The sequence below is a fragment of the Apteryx mantelli genome, chromosome 27 (assembly GCF_036417845.1).
Source record: "Apteryx mantelli isolate bAptMan1 chromosome 27, bAptMan1.hap1, whole genome shotgun sequence".
NCBI lineage: Eukaryota > Metazoa > Chordata > Aves > Apterygiformes > Apterygidae > Apteryx > Apteryx mantelli.
Window position 1 is genome coordinate 2415348 of NC_090004.1, and position 25021 is coordinate 2440368.

General features: G+C 61.9%; 1 protein-coding gene across 1 annotated transcript; it reads left to right on the forward strand.

The window, feature by feature from the left end:
* The first annotated feature begins 407 nt into the window (after positions 1-407).
* Positions 408-23649, forward strand: NKAIN1 (sodium/potassium transporting ATPase interacting 1). Its single transcript, XM_067311416.1, has 8 exons — positions 408-503; positions 638-870; positions 16975-17112; positions 17685-17765; positions 18480-18680; positions 19653-19713; positions 22103-22184; positions 22739-23649. The coding sequence occupies exons 2-8, from the start codon at positions 817-819 to the stop codon at positions 22746-22748; spliced, it is 627 nt and encodes a 208-aa protein (XP_067167517.1). The 5' UTR covers positions 408-503; positions 638-816; the 3' UTR covers positions 22749-23649.
* The last annotated feature ends 1372 nt before the right edge of the window (positions 23650-25021 follow it).

The following is a 25021-nucleotide window of genomic DNA, read 5'->3' on the forward strand; positions in this document are numbered from 1 at the left end:
TTTGTACTTGAAAATCGCTGGGATTTAACCCTGCAGGTCCCCTCCCCATCCTCCCCAGCCCAACCTGGCTTCGGGGGACAAAAAAGAAAAAAAATGAAAAAATAAAAAAAAAAAAGAAAGAGAAAAAACACGCTGCAAATAGAAAAAAAAAAAGATAATACTAGAAAGCAGCGCGCCGAGGAGCCGCGTCTGCAGCGGGTCCCCCCCCCCCCCGCGGGCGGCTGCGGCGCGGGGGCCCCGGCGCCCGGAAGCCGCGAAGGGCCTGAGAGCGGCGCGCCGCGCCCGGCCGCGCCGCCCCCCGCCCGGCTGCGGGGCTCGGCGGGGCCGCGGCGAGAGCGCGGCGCGCCTTGTTCCGGCGGCGGCGGCCAGACCCCACCCGCCGCCGCCGCCGCCGCCGCCGCCCCGCCCGCCCCCGGGGCGCGGAGCGCGGCTGTGCGGGAGAGACAATAGAGGCGCCGGGCGGGCGGCGCGCAAAACTGCGCGCCCCGGGCATGGGCGGCGAGGTGCGAGCGGCCGCGGGGGGCCGGCGCCGGCCGATGGGGCCGTAACGGGCTCGGGGGAGGGAGGCGGGCTCGGGGGGGGGGAGGGGGCGATGCCCCCGCCTGAGCGCAGCCTTGCTTGTGTGCTAACCCGGCAGGATGCGGGAGACGGCAGCGCTGCCGGGGAGAAAGTAGCCGCGCTGGCCGGCGCCTGGAGAACGGGACATGTTGCCGGTGGCCTCCTGATGCTCCGCGAGCGGTGTTTCGGCTGGTGAAAGCTGGAGGAAGGCGCCGCGCCGCCACGGTGGGGGAAATCCGCGGCTCCGGCTGCGAAACCATGGGGAGATGCAATGGGAGATGTACGCTGGTTGGATTCTGCTGCCTGCAGCTGGTAAGGCGAGGGGCCGTGCGCTCATCAGCATGCCGGGCTGTGCTTTGTGCGAAACCTTCCCTGCCGCTATTCCCCACTCCGTCTCGGCGGTGACCTTGCTGGCGGACCGGCCTGGGGATGCTTGAATGCGACCCCCCTTCCCCCCCCCAAAAAAAAAAAGGAGCAAAGAGAAAAGAAATGTGACCCTCCTCCCCTGCCTCCATCCAGTGCTCGCTGGAGTTGCAGAAGGAGAGATGGATTTGAAACAGTTCCCCGTGTTGTCGGTGCCGGGGGATCTTTCTCGAGCAGGTGTGAGCTTTGTTTCCAACTGCAATCTCTGCCCTCGAAGTTAGCTCTTGGCGGGGGAGCTGCAGATCCTGCAGCGGGTGGCTCGAAAGGTGTTTCTCGGGGTGCGGGTACCTCTAAGACGGGCTGCCCGAGACACGGCAATAGCGAAACTTAAAACCGCAGCCAGCACTTTGCAAACTCTCCTGCCTTCTAAAGGGGCCGGTGTGCCTGCGGGTTGGGGAAGCTCGCGTGCTTGGGGGAAGCGAAAATGGGCAGGGAAGCGAAAATCGGCAGGTTTCGTTTTAATCGGGTTGTTGATATTTGCGATAATTACGTGTCACGCTTTTCACCGCGCGCGAATCAATCTTCATCAGGCCGGCGACAGAGGGCCCGGTGAAGGGAGCAGGTGGGGTGCTCGGGGGGGTCTCTGATAAAACCAGAGCCAAGGAGGTTGTAATTAATTATCAAGGCGCTTCCCCGGACGGGTGGTTTGTTAACAGAGGAACCCAACGGCGAAGAGGCGCCTTCCAAGCTGGCTTGCCACCAGGGCTCTTCGCTGACTACCGGGGACTCGTGGTGGCAAGGAAAACGGGGGGGAATTGCCGAAATGCTGGCTGCTCAGCCTGCGATGTCCCTGTGGATCGCAAGGAGAAGGGAGGTTGACAGGGTTCCCGCAATCGCGGTGGCGGCAGCCGCTCCACTCGGAGCTGTGTTGATAAAGGCGGTGATGTATGTGATTGATACTGGCTCGGTATCTGCTCTTGCAGAGAGGTTTGGAGACGATGGTGGCGTCCTGCTGTCAAGCAGTTGCTTCCCAGGTTTAATATCGTCGATCTTCTTATCCTTCCAGACGGCAGTGGCTGTAGAGTCCTTCGTATCTTTTTAAAACATGGGGGAACGTCTTTCCCGAGGGTTGTGGGAAGCTTTGAAGCAAATCGTCTAGCAGGGGAAGGGAGAAGCGGTGCCAGCGCGGGGCTGCCCCGCGGGCTGCACGCTTTTGCCTCGCGCCGTCGCCTGGAGCCGCTCGTCGGAGCCGACCTTGCTCGTGGTGGCCCCGGCTGAAGCCCTGCCACGTCCAGCAGGAATCGCCTTTGCTGGCTCGTGCCTGGAAACTTCCCCTCCTTGCTCCGGTTCGCTCTGTAAAGGTTCGCTTTGCAATTATTCCAAAATGATGGGTATTTTCCTTGCGTAGCGGGAGTTTCCTGGCTTTCGGTCACTTTTTTTTCACCGCTCAGCTCCCAAGCAGCCTTGCTGGCGTCCGTTCTGGAGGGAAACGTTCCAGGTCTGTAGAGGGAGAAGGTTTCAGCCTGTTTGTTTCATTATTGGGGCGAACTCCTAGGGTTGGTAGAGCAGCTCCTGGGGCTACACGGAGAAACTTTGCCATACAGGCTCAGGCCAGGCTTTCTCCTGGAAGCTCTTGCTACGTGCGTCCTACTGCTGCTGCGGTGAAGATGGACGTCTCTGGAGGCTCGGCTCAGAAATTGTCCCTTAGCGGCTTTTCCACGAGACCCCCCCTGGGCAACGCCTGGGAGGCCCATCCTGTAACGCCGGCTTGGCAAAGCGTCCGCCGCGGTCTACGGGCGCAACCGGCTCCCCGCGGCAGGGCTCAGGACGCGATGAGAGATGAGTCAAGGGCAGCAGGTCTCCGTGGTCCCTGCTGCGATGGGGAAACAGAGGGCTGAGCTCCATCAGGGTCTCCCAGCCCGCTCCCGCCGTCCTCCCCTCACCCTTCTCTTCCAAATCCGCCCTCTGAGGTCAGTTGGGCAGGCTCCGGAGCACGTGTGTGTGCTGGCTGGAGTTTCCGGAGGCAACGTTGGCTGGCAGCCTCCATGCCACCTGGCGAGACTCATTACCGGCTCCGCGCTGCCAGAAGGTAGCAGCTTGCATCCTGATGAACTTATGGAGGTGCCCTGGGAGCTGGAGCGGGGCCGCGGCCGTGGGGCCGGGCAGGGGCAAGGTCTCGCAGCAGAGCCAAGAGCTGGTCCCCTCATGGGAGAAGGGGCGCCGCGAGTCATCACGAACGCTCCCCGGCATGGAAATGGGCACAGCGATGGAGGAACCCAAGGGTCCCACCTGGTTGCCCATGCGTGGATGGAGCGACCTTGCTGTGGCACATCCAGCTGCCGGCCAGCGGGCTCGGAGGAGGAGAAAGGTGCCGTCCTGGGGGTCCGGGAGCACCTAGGTATCACCCTGCCCATCCGGGCACCGGCAGCTCGACCTCGAGGTGCCGGGACAGCGAGGACTACGAGTCCCATCAGCATGTCCTGCTGCAAACACGTGGCCATGGAAGTGACTCCGCCGGACGGGTGGCGGCAAGTCCGCGAAACCCCTTGGCTTTTCCACCGGCGCCGACCCAGCTGCCGGGGCAAGCGGGTGCCTGCGGGAACGTCGGGGCTGGCTGGGCACCGCTCGCTCCCCCTGGATGCCGTCGGGAGCCGGAGCGGGAGGTTGCTGGGTGCCCGTGGATGGTCACCCGGCCGCCGGGTTGCAACACTCAGCGTGCCGGGAATAAGAACGGGAGACGGGAGAGGACTGACTTCTCGAGGCCGCCGGACTCCGGCGTTGGCTCCGGGGACGGCAGGGAAAAGGTGGATTTTGCTGCTTCATGATTGCTTATTAAACTGGCCTTTCTCTGGGAAGCCTGTTGTTGTCAGGAGAATTTATGTTTTCTTTGTGGGAAGGTGAAAGCCGCTAAGCCGGAGGGGGATGAAAAACGAACCTGCTGCCGGTGCCAGCAGGCGCCCGGAGGCGTGGAGTTGAGGAGCGCTTGTTCACTCTGAAGGCTAGTGGTGTCGGTTGCAGAGCACCTCGCTGCGGGGGGGCAGGCGCAGTGCTGCTGGATACCCGAATCCCGTCAGAGGCAGCGAAATGGGACGTCAGGATGTGACCTGCCAGGCGCAGAGGCCCTGCAGGATCCAGCCGGGTGCGGGATGTTGTCCAGGATACGACCTGATGCCGCTCATTCCCGCAGTGGGAACTAGAGGACGGGGGAACTTTTGGCTGCTCCGACAGCAGCTCCGGCCCCGAGTCGAGCACCTCCAACACCCGCGGGAATTTTTCATCCCGGCGCAATTCCCATCGGCTCAAGGCCAGCCGGGGCCGGTGCTGAGCCCCCGGCCACCTTCCCGCCGGCACGGGACCGGGAGCCCGGCTCGAACTCTCCATGTGGCTTTTCAATTACACAATTAAATGCCCAATTAGGTATAATTACCCGCGCTCCGAAGCCGCGACTGCCGGTAATGGGCATGTAATCTGCTGCAGTCACTGCTCGCCGCCGCTCCCTAATGATTACGGAAAGCCGTCGCATTTGCATGGTTGCCATGGAAATCGGATTTCGGGGATCCGCCGAGGGGTCCGCCAGCACCCCGCAGCCGGCACGCCGGGATGCTCCGGAGCCCGGCACGCGGCTTTTGAGCACGGCGGGTGTTACGGGAGCCCCAGGGCGGGTGCCGAAAGTCCCGACCCGAGCAACCGCCCGGACAGACGGACACGCGCATGCATCCTCCCATATATACATCTATAAGCATCCTCTGGCGTATATATCCATATGCATATGCGCGTTTGAATTATTCATGTGAAGAGCGTCGGCTGCCGGCGCTCCAGGCTCGGCGGGGTAGGAGGAGCGTTACGGGGCTCAATTAAAGCCGCTCTTGGCGCTCGGGGATTTTTTTAATATTCGCATCGCTCGTCGGCAGCGTTAAAGCGACCGGCTGCGACTCTCCCTAAATCCTTCATAACGAAGCCGGGAGCGATTCGGAGGGCTGGAAAAAATGTCCTCGAGGGCCAAGCGCGGGGCAAAACGCCTGGAGCGAGGTAGAAAGCCGGGGGCAGCTGGGCTCGATGCCAGCACCGCTCCGGCCGGGCACGAGGGGCTCGGCAAAGGCGGAAAGACGGGAAAAGAGTCTCATCCAGCGGAGCTCGGGCTGGTTTCTCCATGAGCTCACAAATCCGGCCGGGAAAAGTGACGGAGCTGACCGAATCGGTGCCGATAAGCAATTTGCTTTAGTCCCGCGCGGCTTTGGCTTAGGGGAAAATATTAATAATAATAATATTAATGAGCGCAGCGAAAAATCCACGCGGCCCCGAGGAGGCGGCTGTAGCTCGGCTCAGCGTTAGCGCCGGCGGAGATTTAGCCGGCCGGCGGCTTGCGAGGAGGGCTGGCTCCTCGCGGCGGCATGGGAAAAGGAAGGAAGATCGCCGCCGGGAAGCGGGGCCATCGGCCGGCCAAGGGGGGGAAAAAGCCCTGATGCCTCCCTCCTTCCCAGCCCGAAGCGCTTCACGGAAAGATTGGAAAGACGGCGCCGGGTTATTTATCGGCCCGGCCCGGCGGCGTTCGCACGCGCTTGCATCGCCGCGGAGCGAAGCGGCGGCTCCGAGCCAGTGGATCGATAAACGTCTTGGCCTGGATCCTCTATGTTTTATTTATTCGCAAACTCCGGACTCGGCCTCTTGACGAGCTCCTGGGAGGCAGATAATTACTGCCGAAGGCGAGCGCCCGAGGGGCGACTCCAGAGGCCGAGCCTAATTGGCGTAATTTGGGCTGAGAAACCTTTTTGCCAGCCGAGAGCGGAGGTGCCGAAGAGGAGCTTCGCTGCCCGGGCGAGATGTTTCGCGAGTGCAAACGTCTCGAAGAGCCGGGAGCCGGCGGGAAGGGGGGGATTTGGGGGCTGGCGACGGAGGGGGCGGCAGGGCCTGGGGCTGATCCCGGCTCTGGGAGGGCAGCGGGATGTAGGAGGCAGCACACGGAGGTGTCCGCCTGCGTTCGGCTGGGCCAGAGGGGCTCCTCGGCCGGCTCCGTGCTCCGTGCCTCAGTTTTCCCATCTGGGAAATGGGGAGAGCTGCTCTCCTCCAGCTCAGCTCTGCCTGCTTGGACACCAATATATTCATTTTTCCCCCCAACAATTTACGTGGAGGTGTCAGCTCTTCTTTCCCACGTTTCTCTGGGGAGTGGGAGGATCGCAGTGATTGAGAAGGGAGAAGGATTTGGGCTGAGACAGCTCAAACTCCACCGTGCCGAAATTCAAGCGTTCGGCATCTGCGGAGCGGCCGACAGCGAACCCGCGTCCCGTCCATCGGGGCCACCCCGAGCCTCCACAGCCAGGTCCATGCTGGGAATCAAAGCAAGCCCAGGAGATGCTGTCAGGAAGGATTAGGTCAACTCATACGTTGCCTCCAACCATGGAGAAATCAAGCCAATGTCGCCCTGAGCTGGGATGGGCGAGATGGAGACGGAAAATGGTGCGGAGGCTGCAGCAAGCCCTGGGTGATGCCCGTGGGATGATGCCGAGCACGGCCAGCGCTGGGTACCGGGAGGATGCTGGGCACCAGGAGGATGCTGGGCACGGCATCTCCCGGGGGAGATGTATTTGGGGAGGAAAAACCCAGCCTGAGCGCCGCGGGGAGCTCGGAGCAGGCAGGACGGCTCAGGATGGGGCCACTGGAAGGGTTTCTCCCCCCCCGCCCCGCACACACACACTTCGGAGCGACTCTTCATTTCAATTTTCAAAATACATGTGTAACAGCCTGGAAAAATTGGAAAGGCAAAGTTGGCGCCGAGCAGCCTGATCGTATTTAAGCAGGACGTTAAAGCCCCGACTGGTTTATTAATAATATTAATAACTGCCCACGTGCCATTGGCCGGGAAATTCCACATGTTTTGGCTTCTCCACGCTGGGGCAGGCGATGATCCGGCGGGAACCGCCAAAGTGGGCAGCTCTCGGCACGGCCGGTCACCACGCCAGGTGACCCTGGTCCCCGCCGGGGACAAGCCGGCAGCTGCCGGAGGGGCTGCGTTGGGCTGCTCTCCCTCGCCGGCGGGCAGCTCAGGCTCGCAGGGGCTAAGTGACATGACCAAGGCCACGTGGCGATGCTCCCAGCCGTCCCCAGCAAGGAGACGCCGGAACACGGCAGAAAGCCGTACGGAGAGGCAGGACTATCCGCCGTGCCTGCACGTATCGCCCGCGGCGGAGCCAGGCGCTGAGCTCCCGACCCGGCGATCCCTTGCCCAGGGATGCTGGAAGCGGCCAGGGATGACCCGCCCGTGGCACGCGCATTGCCTGCTGATCCCGCGAGCGATACGGAGCGCTGGACACAGGACAACATACCGGGAGCCCAGGAAAGGGAGTAAAATACAACAGGAGACGTGCCGGGTGTGAGGATCTCTCTGCCGGAGCCGGGAGCAGCGGCGCTGAGCTCAGGCATCAGCCCACGCAGCACCCCGGGGCCACCCCAATATGCTCCGCACCAGCGTACAGCACCCTAATCCCGGCACGGAGGATCAGCCGGTCCCGTTTTACAGAGCCCCGCTTAGCCGGGGCAGCACCCTGGCTCAGCGCCCCGACTCCCACGCTCCAGGACACCCCGCTTTGGAAAGGCTCCGGGGGGTTTGGAGGCGGACAACCCTGTGGACCAGCTCTTCCCCCAAAACCTTGGTGCCTTCTTCGGCTCCCAAATTAGCAGCGGGGCGTTTGGGGGAGCTACGCGTTTGGGGACCGGCTGCGGGCGCCTGCTGCTCGGCTCTGCAACCGGCCTGCTCCGAGGAGCGGGATCCTACGGGAAACAGCCGGATGCTGGCATCAGGCCAAGGCCTGGCCGGGTGTCCCAGCACCCTCATCACCCCCATTGCCCAAAGCGGGGCCTCATCCGGAGCAAACCGCGCAGGGGGACACGACCAACCTGCCCGGGTCCGAGCCGTGCCGCCGTGCGCAGGGGACACAAACCGAGGCAGGACGGGGACGCTCACATCCGCGCCAAGCTCGGATGCCATAATTGCCTTAATTAGGGCTAATTAACACTCTCAGCCACTCCGGGCTCTTCCCACCGTCAGATCGACGCGACAACCTTCTCCTTTCGCTCCTGCACCTGGCCGGACCCTCCCTGCCGGCAGCATCGCAGCAAACAGGGCTGCCCGGGGAGCGGGGACGCGGGGGAAACCAGTATAAATCAGTGCAGCCCAGTCGCCTGGGGCTGATGCTCTTCCAGGCTGCTGGTGTTGCAGGACGTGGAGGTGGTTGCAGGACGTGGAGGTATCTCACTGCTTCTGGAGTTTAGCTGCTGGGGGACAGCGTGCGATGAAGCCTTGTACACGCGCTGCTCCTCGCAGGCTGGGCATCGCTCGCTCCTCGTGGCAGCGGTGGGGAAAGGAGCTGTTGGCTGCAGGTATTTCTCCTCCTGGAGGGTTTCTCCTGGTGTTTAGCCAGGCATGCGTGTTGGGAAGGGTTCCTCCATGTCCAGGGCTTGGGTGGCCGAAGTGTCTTGTTGTTTGCTCTGTTATTTTTTCTATTTTTTTCCCTCTTCTTTCTTTTTTTTCCTTTTCTTTTGTTGTTTTTTTGCTGGGAGATCTAAGCAGGAAAGACCTTGGTGGAAGGGGATGTGGGAAACCCCTTGGCTCTGCCCCAGGGTTGTTCCAGCACATGAGAAATGCAGGTGTCTTGTGGCTGATGGCTGTGGGGATGCAACTCCCACCCCGGAGGGTCCTGGGGTGCTGAGGGTGGGAGCAGAGGACGCTTTCAGCTGCGTCCCTATGTGCTTGCAGGGCAGGGGCTGCCTCCGGCCGAGCATTTGGCCATGGTCCTGCTCTTGGCTTTGGTCTCCGGAGGTGCTGAGATCCCACAACACCTGTGGATAATGGGTGCTTGGTGTCACGGAGGTGCTGGGCATCACCAGGCACCTCTTCTCCCCGGGGGCTGGAGACGGGGGGGCTTCCAGCCTGTTCCTGGAGCGTCTCCGATCCGCGTCCTTGTTAATCTCTTGTGTCTCACCCCCACACGCGTCCTCCCCTCCTCGTTCACGGGAATAAATAGCCAGGGAGCGGAGGCGTGGGGAGAGCTGGGTCTCGGTGCCTTGAACCGCATCCACTGGCGGGGGACCCAGCACCCCATCCCGTGGGACCACCGGGTGCAGCGCTGGGTTGGGCAGGCGGCTTTGCCGCAAATCCTTTCCGGCGGGCGGGTGCCTGCGTGATTGGGAGAGGAGAGCTGGATGCGCAAGCTGGTGCTCGCCGGACCCTGGCGGAAGCGTTTCGGTGACCCCGTGGCCATATCCCCGTCTCGCTTGGGGGGACCTGACACCCAAGGGAGCAGGCTCCGGCGTCCCATCCCCAGGACGGCAGCGGGATGCACCATCCCGAGCTGTCCCCGGAGCTGCTCTTGCCCCTGCGCTTTGCCCTGCTGCAAGGCCAAAGGGATGGGTGGCCGGATGCCCCCGGTGGGCTGAAATTTGGGGAAACTCCTGGGAAATCCTTGCTGGCCCAGGAGAGCTGGCTGCCAACCCAAGCTTGCAGTGGCAGCCGAGCCTTCCTCTTCCTCGGGTCCCCACTCCTGGGCAGCGGCGGGATGGGAGGCTGCCGTGACTTGGTGGCTTCCTGGCAGCAGCTCGTGGCCACCTCGGAGCCCGGCTCGCAGCAAAGCTCCCCTGGTCGCCGATCACGGGGTGAAATCGGGTTCCTTCTCCTTAAGCCTTTCTCCGGGGGGACCTCGTGGGACCTTATTCCTGTTTCACCCGGAGGTGTAGGGATGAAGCCGCCCGGGGCTGTCCAAGGAGGACAGGGTGGCATCCAAGGGATGGTTAATCACGTGCAGGACCAGCACCATCCCCTGGGAAGCTCCATCGTGTCTCTGACTTGGTGACTCCGAGCAAGGATTTAATTTGGTTGCAGCGGCTCGTTACTGTTACGAGCTGCTCGATAAATCCCGATTGATTAGAAAAGGCCGATTTTGGGGGTGCATGGTGCAAGACTCGGGCGGATTCGGGATGCCCCAACACGGGCTGGTGCTGGAGCAGCCTCCAGAAAGGCACCCGTGCCGCAAGCACCCGCGGCGCCGGAGGGGGAAAGAGGGGATCGCATTTCGGGAAACCCCCTTGCCTTCTCGCCCCGGCTGCGTTGTTGGCACCAAACGAGCCCTAACGAGGGGCATCGCCGCTGCTCGGAGCCCTCATCTGTCCCTGTGTCCGTCCTGATGGGACCTGTGGGCTCGGGGAGGGTCCCACGCTGTCCCCCTGTAGCGATGCATCTCCCGTTCGGGGCCGGCCGGTGTTGGGACAGCTCCCGGCCTCCGAGCTCCCCATCCACCACCCCACGGATCCACAGAGCCGAGGGATTCATCAAAAGCGAACGGGAAAAAATCCCGATCCGGTCACCCGCACAGCCGGGAGGGATCGGAGCCTCCGTCGGGGTCGTTTCCCGCTCGCGGAGCGGCGGCGTATCGCACCGGCCTAATGCGGTGGGTGCGGAAGGAGAAATAACCGATTAATAAAAGCAATTTTTATGGCTGTTTAAGGAGGCTCTAACGAGCTCCCGCCCGCCGCCGCCGCTAATCGCGGCGTTTAATAACGTGCCGGCGGTCACGGCGAGCTCCCATAGAGGGAAGACGGGATGCCGGCCGCTCGGATCGCCACTGAGCGATGGCACCTAGAGGGAAATAACCGAGGAAGAGCGGGAATCGCCTCTTCTCGTCCATCCCTGCAGGAGCAGCATCCTTCCTTCCAGCCCGAGGAGCCCGCGGGTGCTGGGGGCGGCGCGGGAAATGGCCAGATCCCGCGGGCAGGATGGGACCGTGCCTTTCGGTTCCTGGGGGAAAAGCCCCCAAAAGGGGATCCCTAAATTCAGGCTTTGCCGGTAAAATGTGGCCAGCGCCGGGGAGGAATCCAGTGCTGCCGGGGCCAGGAGGCTCCCTGGCAATGTGCGGTGTTGGACAAGCACGATCTCCTGCCCGGAGCTTAAAAAAGGGGGGGAAAAAGGAGGAAAAAAAAAGTAGGGTGCCTACCCTAGGTGATCCATGGAAAGAGGTGATTTATGGAGCCAAAAAGCAATTACCTGGGCTGGAGTTTGGCCAGAAACCCAGGGCTGATTTAAGGCAAAGTCCCTGCTGGGCTCGTTACCGAGTTGCTAAATAATCGTAATTAACGCTAACGCCGTCCTTTCTCCTTAAAAACACCCCCGGAAAGCGTCGCGTGCGGCCCCGCAGCTCTCGCCGGCTGACGGTGGCTTGGGTTTAACACGCGCCCGGAGCCCATAACGACCGTCGCGCCGTGTCTTAAGCGGGTCGGGATAGAGGTTTGGAAAAACGAGGGAAAGCAGCCAGGGAATTGCTGCTGGAGGGATGCGGGGGGTCATTAGAGGGAATTGGCTGGTGGGGCCGGATCCCAAAGGTGCCTGGCTCCTTGTTGCCTTCCTGGCACCCGCGGGTGTCCCGAGCGTCTTCTCCATGAGAACGGACCCTGCAGGGCCTGGGATGAGGGATGCATCCAATGCACGTCTGTGCTGGGGTCCGTGTTGGCTTCTTCCATGATGACTTCCCGAAGGCGGCTGCAGGTCCCTCCGTGGGCATTTCGGGAATGGGCTGTGACTCGGAGGAGCTGCTCGACCTGCTCCCAAAGCAGCTGGGACCGGGGCCGGAGCAGATGGGAATTGCGAACCTGGAAGCAACATGGAAAGACTGGGATTGTCCCTTGGGATCTGCCTGAACAGGAGGAGATGTGACCGTGGCCCTGGGTGAGGAGGGGGGATGCCGAGGACAAGAAATAGGAAAAAGAAGGCTGTTTTCCCATGGGAAAAGGGGGAGGCGTGCGCCTTGGAGATGGATAACTGCTGTCGGATGGTGCCGACAGATCCGAACTTGCTCTTTTGGCTTCCCTTGGCAATGCGGGAGGGCAGGACGCACGCTCTGTGTCTCCCAAGGAAGCTGAAATTACAGGGAAAAGAGAAGCCGAGGGGAGCAGCAGGGCAGAGAGCAGAAAACATCCCGGGTTAAAACCTCCCGGTGCTGGGATGCAGTGAGCTCCAGGGGCTGCCGTCACTGCTGCCCGGTGTCATCGAGGCCGACGGCTCGGTGGCCAAGGACGGGTTGGGACACCTGGGTTCCCTCCCTTGCCGGGGACGGGAGGAAGAGGAGGGAGCAGCATCGGCGTCCTGGGTTTTTTCCAGGTCGAGAGGTGGGATCGACCCTTCCCCGCAGGGATCCCCATGTGGAGTGGCTGCTCCTAGAGCCTGCGGCTCTTTGCAAGAGATTTTTTGCAGGTTTTCTAGGAAAAAGCAAGAGACGATTTGGGGAAGGGATGGACCGCGTGGATCCTGCCCATTGCAAAGGACGGGATGCAACGGGATGGAGCAGGTGGCAATATTGGCCGAATTGGCAACGAATCCGGAATGCTTAGGTGGGGAAAGGTAGCGGTGCCCCGCGTGGGGTCCGCTCGCCCCGGAGGGGCAGGACGGGGGGGGAAAAACCCTTTGGAGTGGATGGATGGATGGACGGAGCTGCTCAGCAGGGAGGGTTTTGCAGCTGGGTAGCGCTTTTCCCTTTTCCGACATCGCCGCTCCTGGGGAATCACCTTGATTCAACGGAAACCTGCCGGGGGTTTATCGCACAAATTCCCTTTTTCCCCCACCACGGGGATGCGGGAGCATCGCCTCCCCCTCGGATGCAGCTCAGCCCCGTCGCTAAAACCCACATTTGGGAGCCGGCCGGGCTCGGGCTCGACTCCGGCGGTGCCGGCGGATTAATTCTTTGCGCCCCCGTCTCGTTAGCGCGACTGTTACCAGGCAGATTCCTCCTCGCCCGGTTTTCTTTGCAGCCGTGGGAGGAGGGACTGCCGGTTGCCATAGGGATACGGTTGGCTTTAATCAGTATTTCTTTCCTGGGAGAATTGATTAGGAAAGGTGTCACTAAAGAAGCCGGTAAATTGGATTTTTTTTCCTCCTTTCTTTCTTTTTCTCCCCCCCTTCCCTCTATCGGATTACATGAACGGCGGCTTTGAGTCGCTCGCCAGGATCCGGGGGAAATTACCTCTCGCTCCGCGCCGATGTCGGACCGAAGAACTTAACCGGGAGCATTAGCATGGAAATTGCCTTTCGGCTTAATCCTCCTCCAAACGGCTCCTTTTAACGGGAAGCCCGAAGCGCCGCCGGGGGCTTCACAAGCCGCTTCCTTCGCCGAGGGCGGGATTCGAACCCGCGGCCCGGGCGACACCCGCCGCCTGCTCCCCCGTCCCCGCCGCTGCAGGGGTTTTGCCCAAATGCCACGAAACCGAGCGGTTTTTGAGCAAAACCGAGGTTGTTTTCCCCCTTGCAAGGATGCTCAGGGGTGGCTAAGGCGCCTGGAAGGGTTTCCAGGCCGGTGCCGGAGGGTTTGCAGCTGGGACTGAGTCCCAATTTCCCTGTTTTTGGGGGGGATTCGCTAGGTCTGGATTAATTTTCAGCCTCCGAGTGTCTATGCTGCTAATGGGCTTTCTGCTGCGAGGCTTCAGCTTAATCCCGTGGCTAATTGAGGCGCTTGATTAATCACGATTTCGGTTGCCCGCGAGCCCTGGCCGGGTTTCTCGGTGCAGCCGGGCCCCCCCCCCTCCCCGTGCCTCAGTTTCCCCAGTGGAGGCAAGGATGGGTGCGCGCCCCCGTGTGCCTCGGTTTCCCCATCCGCAGGGCGAGTCCATACCGGGTGCCTGGCTGGGAGATCCCTGTTCATTAGGGACCCCCCTGCTGGCTCCGTGTGCCTTCGAGTGGGGAAACTGAGGCACGTTTTTTAGCCCCGTGCCTCAGTTTCCCCTCTGCATCCGTGGGCGCTCGGTCCTGTTCCCACGGAGCTGCTGTGTGATTAAATCCTTTAAAAAAAGCCCGTGATACCACTGGCACGGAGACCCCAAACAGAGCCATCGCTGCCGTTGCACCAAACCGATGTGGTTTTTTTCCGGGTGCGTTGCCCGCTGCGATGAAATGGCCGGAGGTTTCCAAGTTTAAACAACTCACTCACGGACGGGGGGGGAATTTGAAATGCTGACGGTCGCTGAAGAGAAATAATTTAAAATTCACCCCAGGGCAGAGATTCCCTTGCTGTGGGAGCCCTTCGAGGCGCCGCGGGACCTGGTGGCCGGAACATCCTTTCCGGGGACTGGCTGGCGTTTCGAAGCTGCCCTGCTTGGGAATCGGTGCTGAGCGGGACGCGAGCCAAATCCGGATGGGTTTTGGGCCGCGGGCGGCTCGGGCAGTGGGCAAAGCGGCGCTCGGCCCGCTGGCGGTCTTGCACCGTGCTTGTGTAAGGTTGGGGTCTCGCTTTCCGTTTAAAGCATTTCCCGTGTATTTTGGGATCCCGGAGGGCCCAGCCAGTTCTTTGGGAGGCCGTTTAATGGAAAAGTGGGTGCTGGAGGGAAGGCAGCTTTGCCAGGGCTGCTCCGCCGCTGCTTTCCCTGGATAAATTCCCGTTGTGGATTTTCTTTTTTTTTTTTGCTGTTGCTTCCCATGGGAAAATTGCTTTTAATGCCTGTCCCGGCAGGGGGGAGCAGCACTGGGTTTGCATCCTGGCGGTTGCTCCGTTGTAGCAAGGCGTAAATCAGGATTAAGCCTGTCGTTCCCAGCGGGGTGGCGGGAGCATCCGTCTCGCCGTTGGCGGCGCCCGCAGGTTTTGGCATCTCCTGCCTGCGCGATCCCGGATGGATGCAGCCTGGCTGGGGACACAGGGGACCTGGGGCAGCGAGTTGGGGTCCCGGCCGTGGGGTGCTTGAGCAGTGCTGGGAGCCCGGGTCCGCTCCGACTGCCTGCCCGTCCTCCCGCTGGTGCCATCCCTCGCTGTGCCTCAGTTTCCCTTCTCCAAGGGGGGGCAATAGCCACCTCGGAGGAGGTTTCATCTTCCTCCCGTGGCGCTTTCTCCCCCCCGGGGCTGATCGGGGACCCCTGGGTGGCAGCGGGAGCAGGCACCCGGGTGCAGGTGGAGCGAGGGAGCCCGGCTGGGCCCGTGTCCGGCCTCGCACCCCTGGGTGCTCCCGGGGCGCAGCGTCTAGACGGCTGCCGCTCGCCATTCCCATGGTGATGCAGGCGGATGTGGCAGCTGGGGGAAATTAAATAAATAACGGGGGGAAAAGGGGAAGGGGAAGGCAGCGAGCCCCATCCTGAAGGAGCTGGGCTGCAGGGCAAGGCGCAGCCGGGCTCCCGCGGCTCCTTGGCTGGGGCCTCATCCTGCGCGGCCCGTGATGCTTTCTTGCCTCCTGGGACCGGGGTGCTGGTTCCCTTCGTTTCTTTTCGCCCTCCACTTCGAGTCGGCAGCAGGGGGGGAAGCTCGTTTCCGAGCCGCTGAAACGCAGCCCCGGGGCGCTGCAAAATCGCAGCCCCGTTTGCACCTCGCTAATGGGCAATTCGCTCGCTGGCGCTTCATTTAAGCGGCAGCCGATTTCCCCGAGCGGCAAATTTCCCCCCCCCCCGATGCTGCCGGGTACGGATAAAACGCCTCCGAAGGCTCCTCTTCACATCGATCGCCCTCCGTCCCGACAGCGTGAAGGCGATCGCGGTGCAAAAACCCACCAAAGTGGCGTTAAATTGCCTTAAAAAGCAGCGCCGGAGCGATGGCCGAGCCGGGATTCGAACCTGCGACCCGGCGCCGCGGCGGAGACGGGCCGCTGCCGTCGCTGCCGTTCCCTGGGGGCTGCCCCCTCCCCGCCCGCCGCGGTTGGGACCCCCGCGGGATGGTGACTTGGGCCGTGGGCCTCATCCAGCCCTTGACCTTCCCGGAGGGTCTTGCAGCCGCCTGCCAGACGCTTGAGCTTTATCCGCTTTAATCCCCCCCCCTTTGCAAAACGGGGCGATTCCCGGGATTTTGGGGGGGGGGGAGGCAGCGGGGATATTTGGGGAGCGGTGGGGAGATGCCGCCGGGCTCCGAACGGCGCCGCACCCGCGGGGTCTTGCTGCACCTTTGGGGGTTTGAGCCAGTTTGGGCACCCGGAGGGTCCGTCGCTGCTGGCAGAGGTCGAGGATGGGGGGGGGAAAAAGGGGGATTTTTGCCCACCCCCGTTGCCAAAATCACCCTTTTTCTGCCGGTTTTTCCCCCCTTCCCGGAGGACGTTTTGCGGCTCGGCTCGAAAGCGCCGTTTCGAGGCGGGTGGAATCTGCCGTCGCGCTCGGCGGCGTTTTAACAAAGCCGCGTGGGCAGCGAGGGGCAGATTTTCCTTCCGCTATTTCCCAGAGGAGTGGGGAGAAGGGGGAAAAAAAAAAAAGCAACCGTTTCCATTGGAGAAAAGGCGATGTTTTCCACCCAAAGAGCCCGTGCTGCCCAAACGATGGAAAAAAAAAAAGTCCTGCCGACCCCCCCCCCCCAGCCCGGCACCGCCTCCGGGAGGGCCTGAGGAGATATATATATATATATATATATATATAAAAAAGATATATATAGATATATATAAGATATATATAGATATAAAATATATATATTTTTCCCCCCTAAAATTTGATTTTTTGGCACATTGAACACGCAGTTCCTGCTCTGGCATCCCGGCGTGCGGCGCCCCCCCCCCCCCCCAAAAAAAATCCATTTTTAGGGGGCAGGTTTTTTTCTTTCCCCAAAACCTCGGGCAGCCCCGGCGCCGCTTCCATGGGGGGGGGGGGATTAAAACAAACCCGGTGGCGGCTAATTAGCGGGGCTCGGCTAATTGCTGCCGGAGGGGGAAACTCGGGGGCAGGTCGGTGAAACCCGGGCGTGTTTAATTAGGAGGCAGCGCGCCGCCTCGCCGAGCTGCGGGTTTGTCCGGATCAGCGGCGCCTCGGATGCAGCAGGGGGTGGAAAAGCCGGGCTTTAACTGGGGCCGGGAAATTTGGGGAATGGGGGGTTTTTGCGAGCCGAGTTTTGGCGGTGGGAGGTGGTGGATGCGCTGTCGCTCTTTAGTTCCCACGCGCGGCCGTTTGGGGACGAAAGGGGGAAACTGAGGCAGCGAAGCGGCTGCTCGCAGGCGCAAAACCCACCTTAAGCTCCAGCCCGGAATTAAGAATAAGAAGGCGGGAGCCGAAAGCGAGGGGCTGGGGTTTTTTTTTCTCGTTTTGGGGGGGTGGCTGAGGCTCCGCTCCATGTCCCCGTGTCCCCGCAGGTCGCGGCGCTGCAGCGGCAGGTCTTTGATTTCCTGGGCTACCAGTGGGCTCCCATCCTGGCCAATTTTTTACACATCCTGGCCGTCATCCTGGGCATCTTCGGCACCGTGCAGTACAGATCCAAATACCTCATCGTGGTAGGTAGCCGGGGCCTTCTGTCTGTCTGTCTGTCTGTCTGTCCATCTGTCCCCGCGGGGGGTGCCTGAGCGGCCGGCCAGCCTGTCTTCATGTCAGTCGGTCCATCTGTCCATCTCCACGGGGGGGGGGTCCCTGGGTGGCCGGCTGGCAGTCCGTCTGTCCGTCTGTCCATCCCTGCGGGGGGTGCCTGAGTGGCTGGCTGGCGGGCTGTCTGTCTGTCCCCGTGGGGGGGGTGCCTGGGTGGCCGGTGGGTGGTCTGTCTGTCCATCCCTGTTGGGGTGTCCCTGGGTGGCCAGCCAGCAGTCTATCTTCCCGGCCGGCCGTCTCCGCAGGGGTTGCCCAAGCAGCCAGCTGGCAGTCCGTCTGTCCGTCCATCCATCCCCCGGGGGGGGGGTCCCTGGGCGGCCAGCCAGCGGTGCATCTGTCTGTCCCTCTGGGGGGGGGGGTCCCTGGGCGGCTGGCTGGCGGTCGGTCCATCCATCCCCACGGGAGGGGGTCCCTGGGTGGCTGTGGCTGTCCGTCCGTCCCTGCGGGGGGCCTGAGTGGGGCTCGCTCTCCCCCCCCCCGGCAGTACGCGGTGTGGCTGGTGCTGTGGGTCGGCTGGAACGCCTTCATCATCTGCTTCTACCTGGAGGTCGGGCGCCTGTCGCAGGTGAGGCCGCGTCCGGGCACCGTCCTCTTCTCCTGCCTCTTCTCCTGCCTCTTCTCCTGCCTCTTCTCCTGCCTCCCCTGCCCTCTGCCTCCCTCACTTGCTCTCTTCCTTCCCTCTTGCCTTCTTCCTCCTCCTCCTCGCCTTCCTTTGCTCTCTTCCTTCCTTGTTACCTTTTCCTCTCCCTCTCCCTGCTTTCATCCTTCTTCCCTTCCTCCCTTTTTTGCTTCCTTTCTCCCTGCTTTCTCCCTCCCTTCTTCCCTTCCTCCCTTTTTTGCTTCCTTTCTCCCTGCTTTCTCCCTCCCTTCTTCCCTTCCTCCCTTTTTTGCTTCCTTTCTCCCTGCTTTCTCCCTCCCTTCTTCCCTTCCTCCCTTTTTTGCTTCCTTTCTCCCTGCTTTCTCCCTCCCTTCTTCTCTTCTTCTCGTCTGCCTTCCTCCCTCCTTCTTCTTCCTCACCGCTCCGGGGGGTGCTGGGGCGCCCCATGGCACCCACGGGCCCCTTCGCACAGGCGGCTGCACTAGACCATTGGGGTGACGCTTGGGAAGCCCCTCTAATTCCCGCTGGGATGAGCAGGAGGGGTCGGAGCCCCCCGGATGCCACCGGGGGAGGGGGGGGGAGGTTCCCAGCTCCATCCCCGGTATCTCACGGGGCTTCGTGGGCCGGGAGGCGTCGGGGGACGCCGCTGCCGCCGCCACCGGCCCCTGGCCCGCGCCGCAGGAGCGCGACTTCGTCATGACCTTCAACACGTCGCTGCACCGCTCGTGGTGGATGGAGAACGGGCCGGGCTGCCTGGTGACGCCGGTGCTGAGCGCCCGGCCGCCGCCGCCGCACGACCACCACGTCGTCGCCGTCACCGGCTGCCTGCTCGACTACCAGTACATCGAGGTGGTGAGCAGCGCCGCGCAGATATTCCTGGCGGTAAGGAGGCGCCGGGGACGGGGACGGGACGGGTGCGCTGGGTGCGGGGTGCCGTCGGGGACCCCCCCGTCCCCGTCCCCAGCGCTCGGCGTCGGCCCCTGCGGCGCCGGTGGCTCGGTGGGGACGTCGGCGTCCTCCCCTCCGCCGCCCCGCCAGGGCCCGGCGTGGCCGAAAGAATCGTTTTCCGAGATTTATTGTTATTATTTATTGTTATTTACTGTTTTATTGTTATTTACTATTTTATTATTTGAATTATCGTTTATTTATTATTAATTATTATCTATTATCATTACTTACTATTTTGTTACTTACTATTTTGTTACTTACTATTTTGTTACTTACTATTTTGTTACTTACTATTTTGTTACTTACTATTTTGTTACTTACTATTTTATTGTTGTTATTATCATGTATTTATTAATAATTATTTATTATCTATTATTATTTACTATTTTATTACTATTATTTATCTATTATTTTTATTATCATTTATTTATTATTAATCACTTATTAGCCACTATCATTATCTATTTTTTTATTATTATTATTTATCATTATCTATTATAAGTAATAATAATAAACAAATAAAATATAATAGTAGTAAGAATAATTCTTATTACTATTTATTTTTATTTTATTATTTTGATATTTATTACTTTTTATTACTGTTATTATTATTTTTATTATTTTTATTACCATTATTACTATTAGTGTTATTACTATTTCTATTATTTTTATTACCATCATTACTATTATTTCCCCCAACTGCAGTGTTCCCCTTTACCCAGCACCCGGCGGAGGCGCGTTGGGCCCCGGGGGGGGTCTCGGAGAGGGTGGGAAAACCAGCGCTAGGAAGCGATGCTTCGCCCCGTGCCGCGGGCCGGCAGCTCCGAGGCGGGAAAGCTCCGGGGCCGCGCGGTGCCGGTGCCGCCGGCGCTGAGCCCTCGGCTCCGGGACGCTTGTGTCTTGCAGCTCTTCGGCTTCGTCTACGCCTGCTACGTCAGCAAGGTGTTCCTGGAGGAGGAGGACAGCTGTAAGTGCCGCCTTCCCGAAAAAACCCGGCACAAGGCGCTTCCTGCCCCGCGTCCCCCGGTGTCGGGGCCTGGGAGGGACGGGGTGGCCGCGGGGGCGCCCGCAAAAGGCGCCGGGACGCTGCGTCCGCAGCGGGCGCCGGGATGCTGCAGTGGTGCCGGGATGCTGCAGCTGCTGGGATGCTGCAGCGGCACCGGGATGCCGCGTTGGCGGCGGGCGCTGGGATGCTGGGATGCTGCATCCACAGCGGGCGCTGGGATGCTGTGGGCGCTGGGATGCTGCGGCTGCTGGGATGCTGCAGCGGCACCGGGATGCTGCATCCATGGAGGGCACCAGGATGCTGCGGGTGCCGGGATGCTGCAGCGGCGCTGGGATGCTGTGTTGGCAGCGGGCACCGGGATGCCGGGATGCTGCGGGTGCTGGGATGCACCATGCTGCTCGACCGGGACAACAGGGACCCACCAGGCTGAATCCGGCCCCCGGGAAAAGGGGGGAGGGTGGAAACGTCACCTTCTCCTGCCGCCCATCCCTACGGACTAAGCCGTGTCGGGGCGCTCGTCCCCATCCGGGCAGCGCCGCATTTCCTCCCCGGCGGTGGCGGAGGAGGGGGGATTTCAGCGCTGCGGGTTAATTTTTAGGCGATGGATATTTACGCCCGAATGGGAGTGCACATCGCTGCGAACGGCCGCGCAAAAACCCGCGGAGCCCCTTGACCAGGCGCGTGCGGCTCCAGCCAGCCGCGGCGGCGCTCCTCTGCCGATAATTAATCGGAGCCAGCTGGCAGCCTCCGCCGGCCAAAGGGAGGGAGCGATGCTGCTACAGCCGGCCAATATATCAGGCAGCGAGGGATGCTCGGCAGCAGGCTCCAGCTGCCCGCGTGGCCTGGCGGGAGCTCTTGGGCGGCGGGCACCGGGATGCAGCGGCAGGCGCCGGGATGCTGCAGCGGCTGCGGGCGCTGGGATGCAGCAGGCCCTGGGATGCTGCAGCAGCTGTGGGTACCCAGATGCTGTGGGTGTCCAGATGCTGCGGGCGCCAGGATGCTGTATCCACGGCGGATGCCAGGATGTGGCAGGCGCCGGGATGCTGCAGTGGTGGCGGGTGCTGGGATGTCGTGTCTGCAGCAGGCTCCGGGATGCAGCGGGCGCCAGGATGCTGCAGGTGCCGGGATGCTGCAGTGGATGTGGGCACCGGGATGCTGCAGCGGCTGTGGGCACTGGGATGCGGTGGGTGCCGGGATGCTGCTGCGGGTGCCGGGATGCCGCAGGTGCTGGGATGCCGCATCAGCAGTGGGTGCTGGTGACCTGCTCCATCTCCCATCCCCAACGGTCTTCAAGGCTTAAGAGCACGGATAATCTTTGGGCCGGCGCACGCTCCCACATCCCTGCTTCCCTGCCCGGCAGCAGGGATGGAGGGCATTTGACCTGCTCGGATGCCGCAGGGGCAAAGCTTGGCACGAGCCTCCCATCGCGCCGCCGGGGCCCAAAGGCACGAAGTGCTGCGGAAAACGGGATGCTGCCGCTCGCGACAACCCGCTTGCGTATACGGGGAGCGGGCACGGGGGCTTCTCCGCCGCCGCTGCCGCCTTGGAAGCGCATTTGCATTCCAGGCGGTGCCGGGCGCTCAAACAAAACTCAGGCATTCGATACACTTTTAATATTAATGCGGCCGCAGCCGGGCTTCGAATGCATCTTTTTAATGGAATATCTTATTAGAGTTGGAAACGGATGGATGCCGTCAAAACCGGGAGCGGGCGGCGCGTTGAGTCGGGAAGACAAATAGGCTCGGAGAGCAGGTTCTCCCACCTCCCCTCCTCGTGTTCGCCCCGATTTCCCAGGCAATTGTGCGCTAATCCACGTGAATCGCTGCTTCTTGGCGATTAATATATTTATTTCCGGGAGCTCGGTCGCGCTGCGGCTCCCGTAGCGCCTCGAAACGCCGGTTTGGCCGCATGGGGCACCGTCCCCCCCGTTGCGCCGGCCGCGGGGTCGTGGCGAGAGCCCGGAGGCCTTCGGAGCCGATTCCTGCCCCCTATTCCAGCAGGAAAAAATGAAGCGGCAAAGCCGAAAGCAGTTACGGGCCTGAAAAAATGGAGATGATCCTTCCTCCGTGCTCCCAGACGGAGCGACAGCCCCGCTGCTGAGCGGGGAATTCCCGCGGCGGCTCCTGCCCCGCTGTGCAGCCTCCTGCCGCCGTCATTCCCGCCCGGCATCGTGCAGTCCCGACCCCCCTTTCCCAGCGCCGCGGATCGAAGGATCGGCTTCAACCCGGTCGAAAAAGTCGCCATCCCCGGGCGCCTTGCTCGGACGGGGGCTGCGGGGCGGCCGCGTTCCCGGCTCCGGTGTGCTGGTGACTCACTTCCCTGCTCCCCCTCTCCCAAAATCTCTCCGCAGTCGACTTCATCGGCGGCTTTGACTCCTACGGCTACCAGGCGCCGCAGAAGACGTCGCACTTGCAGCTGCAGCCCTTGTACACGTGAGTGCGGCCGGGGGGGGGGGGCAGAGAAGCCCCAACTCGTTACAGGAATGACCGGCGGCAGCACCGCCCGCGCGCGTCCCCGTCTCCCGAGGTTTTCCAATCCCTCGCAGGCGGGTTTAAACCCCTCGCGGCCCGGTGTGGGGCGGGATGCTCCGGGTTTGCGGATGGATGAATCCGGGGGGGAAACCCCCCGGCAAAGCGAGCGGGCGCCTCTATAGGTGCACGCCGATGCACGCCCGCGGATGTGCACGTATATGCAGGAGCAGCGCGCGGGCGACGGAGCAAAAGCAGCTGTTCCAAGCATTTTTATTACTATTATTAGTATTATTAATTATTATTAATTTGAAGAAAGGAGCGGCTCTTGCTGGCTTGCGTTGCCTGTCGGGGTTTCGGGCTTGGCGCCTGCTGCTTCCTTACGTTTTGGGTGGCACAACGTGGTCGGAGGGATCGGGATTCCCGGCAGCGGTCGCCCATGGGTGCTCGTCCCCCCCCCCCCGGCGGGCTGGGTGCTGCCGGGTGCCAACGCCGCGTCTCCGCTTTGCTTCCCCCAGGTCCGGGTAACCTCCCCGCGGGAGCCTCCTCCGCCCTCGCCGGAGCCAAGCGATCCCGCGGAGACGGACACGGCCCGAGGACCGCCCGGAGCCGGCGCCCGGGGTCGTCCTCGCTTCCTCGCCTGCTTTTCCCGGACCGTCCAGGCACAGCGGCGAAAGACCCCGCGTTCCCCCCGCCGGAGCCCCCCGAAAGCCGAGCGGAGCGAGTCCGAGGGCTCCCGGATGTCACCGGCACCTCCCGGATGTCACCGGCACCTCCAGGACTGCTGAGCCATCTCCGAGCATCCTTCCCGGACAAGCTGGGCGCGAAGGGAGGAAAAACCTCCGGAGCGCCGAGGTTCCCGCGCTCGGGGGACGCTGGTTCCCGTGCCGGGGCGACACCGGTTCCCGTGGGATTTTGGCGCGGGACGAGCGCCCGTCTCGCCCCCGGGAGGGGGGTAGGATGGCGAGCGCCCCGTTTTCTTCCATTTGTCCTGTCCCCCCCCCATCGTGTTTTTAATTTGAGCAGCGCCTCCCTCTCCGGGCGGATAGTCGGAGAGCGTCGGCACTCGGGACGGTCGGAAACCGGGGGGGGCTCTCGCTCCTCGACAGCAGCTCCACCATCTCCCGCAGGACGAAACGCTGCCGAGGACCCGGCTCCGGCTGCCGGCGGCCGCTCCGCAGGCGATTCGCCATCCCGGGAAACGCCGCCGCCGTCACCTCCTTCGGGCTCAAATCCCACCGGCGCAGGGAGCCCGAGGAGCCGTCTTTTCCCCGCGGGCAGCTCTTGCCGTTTCCGCCGCCCTCCCGGTTTCGGGAAGGGGGGGTGGGAGCCGCCGGCTGCCGTGTGGATGCTTGGATTTGGCAATAGTGACGCTGCTTTCTACGCCGCCCCTTTGCGGCCCTTTTAATTAATATAACGAATGTTTTTATCGGAAGTGCCTGAGCCAGAGGTTTGTCCGGCACCGGGGTTGCTTCCCGGCTCGGCTGCTCCGAGCCCCATTCCCGCGGGTTCCCATCCGGCTCCTCCCGGCCTCCTGCTCCGCTTCGGCTGCCGCGAGCCGTCAGCCCACCCGAGCGCTCGTTTCTCTCCCTAAAAGCTGCCGGATGGATGGACGGATGGATGGGCCGGGAGCTTTTCCAGCGTTGCCATTCCCGCGCTGTCCGCAGGGTCTTTCCGAAGCCCAAAGCAACCGCGGGTGGGGGGATCTGACGGGGTGGGGGGGGGGTTGCGAAGCCCTGGCTTCCCAGCTAAAATCCCCGGCTTTCCGGTGAAAATTCCCACTTTTCCAGTTAAAATCGCCAGCTTTCCAGCTACCGGCCCCAGCGGCTCCCTGCCTCGTGGCTGCTTCCCTGTGCTCCACGACCGTAGCGTTGAGCCGCCCTTTCCCGGAGCCGGTGGCGTTGGTTTGTGGCAGTGAATCCATCCTGTCTGAAACCACCCCCGCATTTGGCCATCCCAGGAAAAAAAATGGGAAGAGATGATTTCTGACGGTAGGAAAGGCTCGGAGGGGGGACGCAGGACGCTCCGCAAGGTGTCAGGTCTCGTTCCCGCGGCCGGGTTTCCGTCGCAAGCCATCTCCACTCGGGAAGGCACGGGAATCAGGAGCCTTGGGAATAACGTGGAGACAAAATTTAACAAAATGCTCCAGGTCGCTCTCCTACGCTTTTTCTTTCTCCTTTTTTTTTTTTTCCCCCTTTCCCACCCTCCTGATCCCGTGGATCTGGCGCCGGCTGCTCCCGGCCGCTGCTGCCAGCCTGGGGGCAGCGCAGGGTCGCAGCCAGTTTGCACCGAGCGGCTCTTCGGGCCTGGGGTCCTTTTGCACCCAGCCGTGACTTTTTTTTTCCTTCTTCTTTTTTTTTTCCTTCTTTTTTTTCCATTTTTTTGCTTTTTTCTCTTTTTTTTTCCCTAAAGTGCCCAAGGGCAAAATTTAGAAAGGAAAAGCTGCCCCAGCCCCTGGCCCACCCCGCCGGCGCTGCTCGACAGCAGCGCAAATGCTGCGACATCCTGAGCATAAAAATCGTCGTCTTCTCCGAGTCAATGCAGATCCGGACACAGGACGGAAAACCGGAGCGGATGCCTGGGCGCGAAGGCGGCTGGGATTCACGGCTCAGGCAGGGATGGAGGGGTCGGCGGGAGCAAGCCGGACCGGGGCAGCCCCATCCCCGCTGCTGCCTCCCCGTCCCGGGGACACCTCGAGGTGGAAACGTGCCAGGCAATAATTTTGAGCCCTTTTTCCCCCTTTTTCCCAAGGAAAAAGAATTAAAAATAAAACTTTGCGGGATGCAGGAGCCCCCTCCATC

Excerpts from the sequence above, each read along its gene's own strand:
- NKAIN1 (XM_067311416.1), top strand. The coding sequence starts at position 817 with ATGGGGAGATGCAATGGGAGATGTACGCTGGTTGGATTCTGCTGCCTG. Across the intron at positions 17,113-17,684 it reads GATCCAAATACCTCATCGTG|TACGCGGTGTGGCTGGTGCT; the intron begins GTAGGTAGCCGG and ends CCCCCCCGGCAG. Across the intron at positions 17,766-18,479 it reads AGGTCGGGCGCCTGTCGCAG|GAGCGCGACTTCGTCATGAC; the intron begins GTGAGGCCGCGT and ends CCCGCGCCGCAG.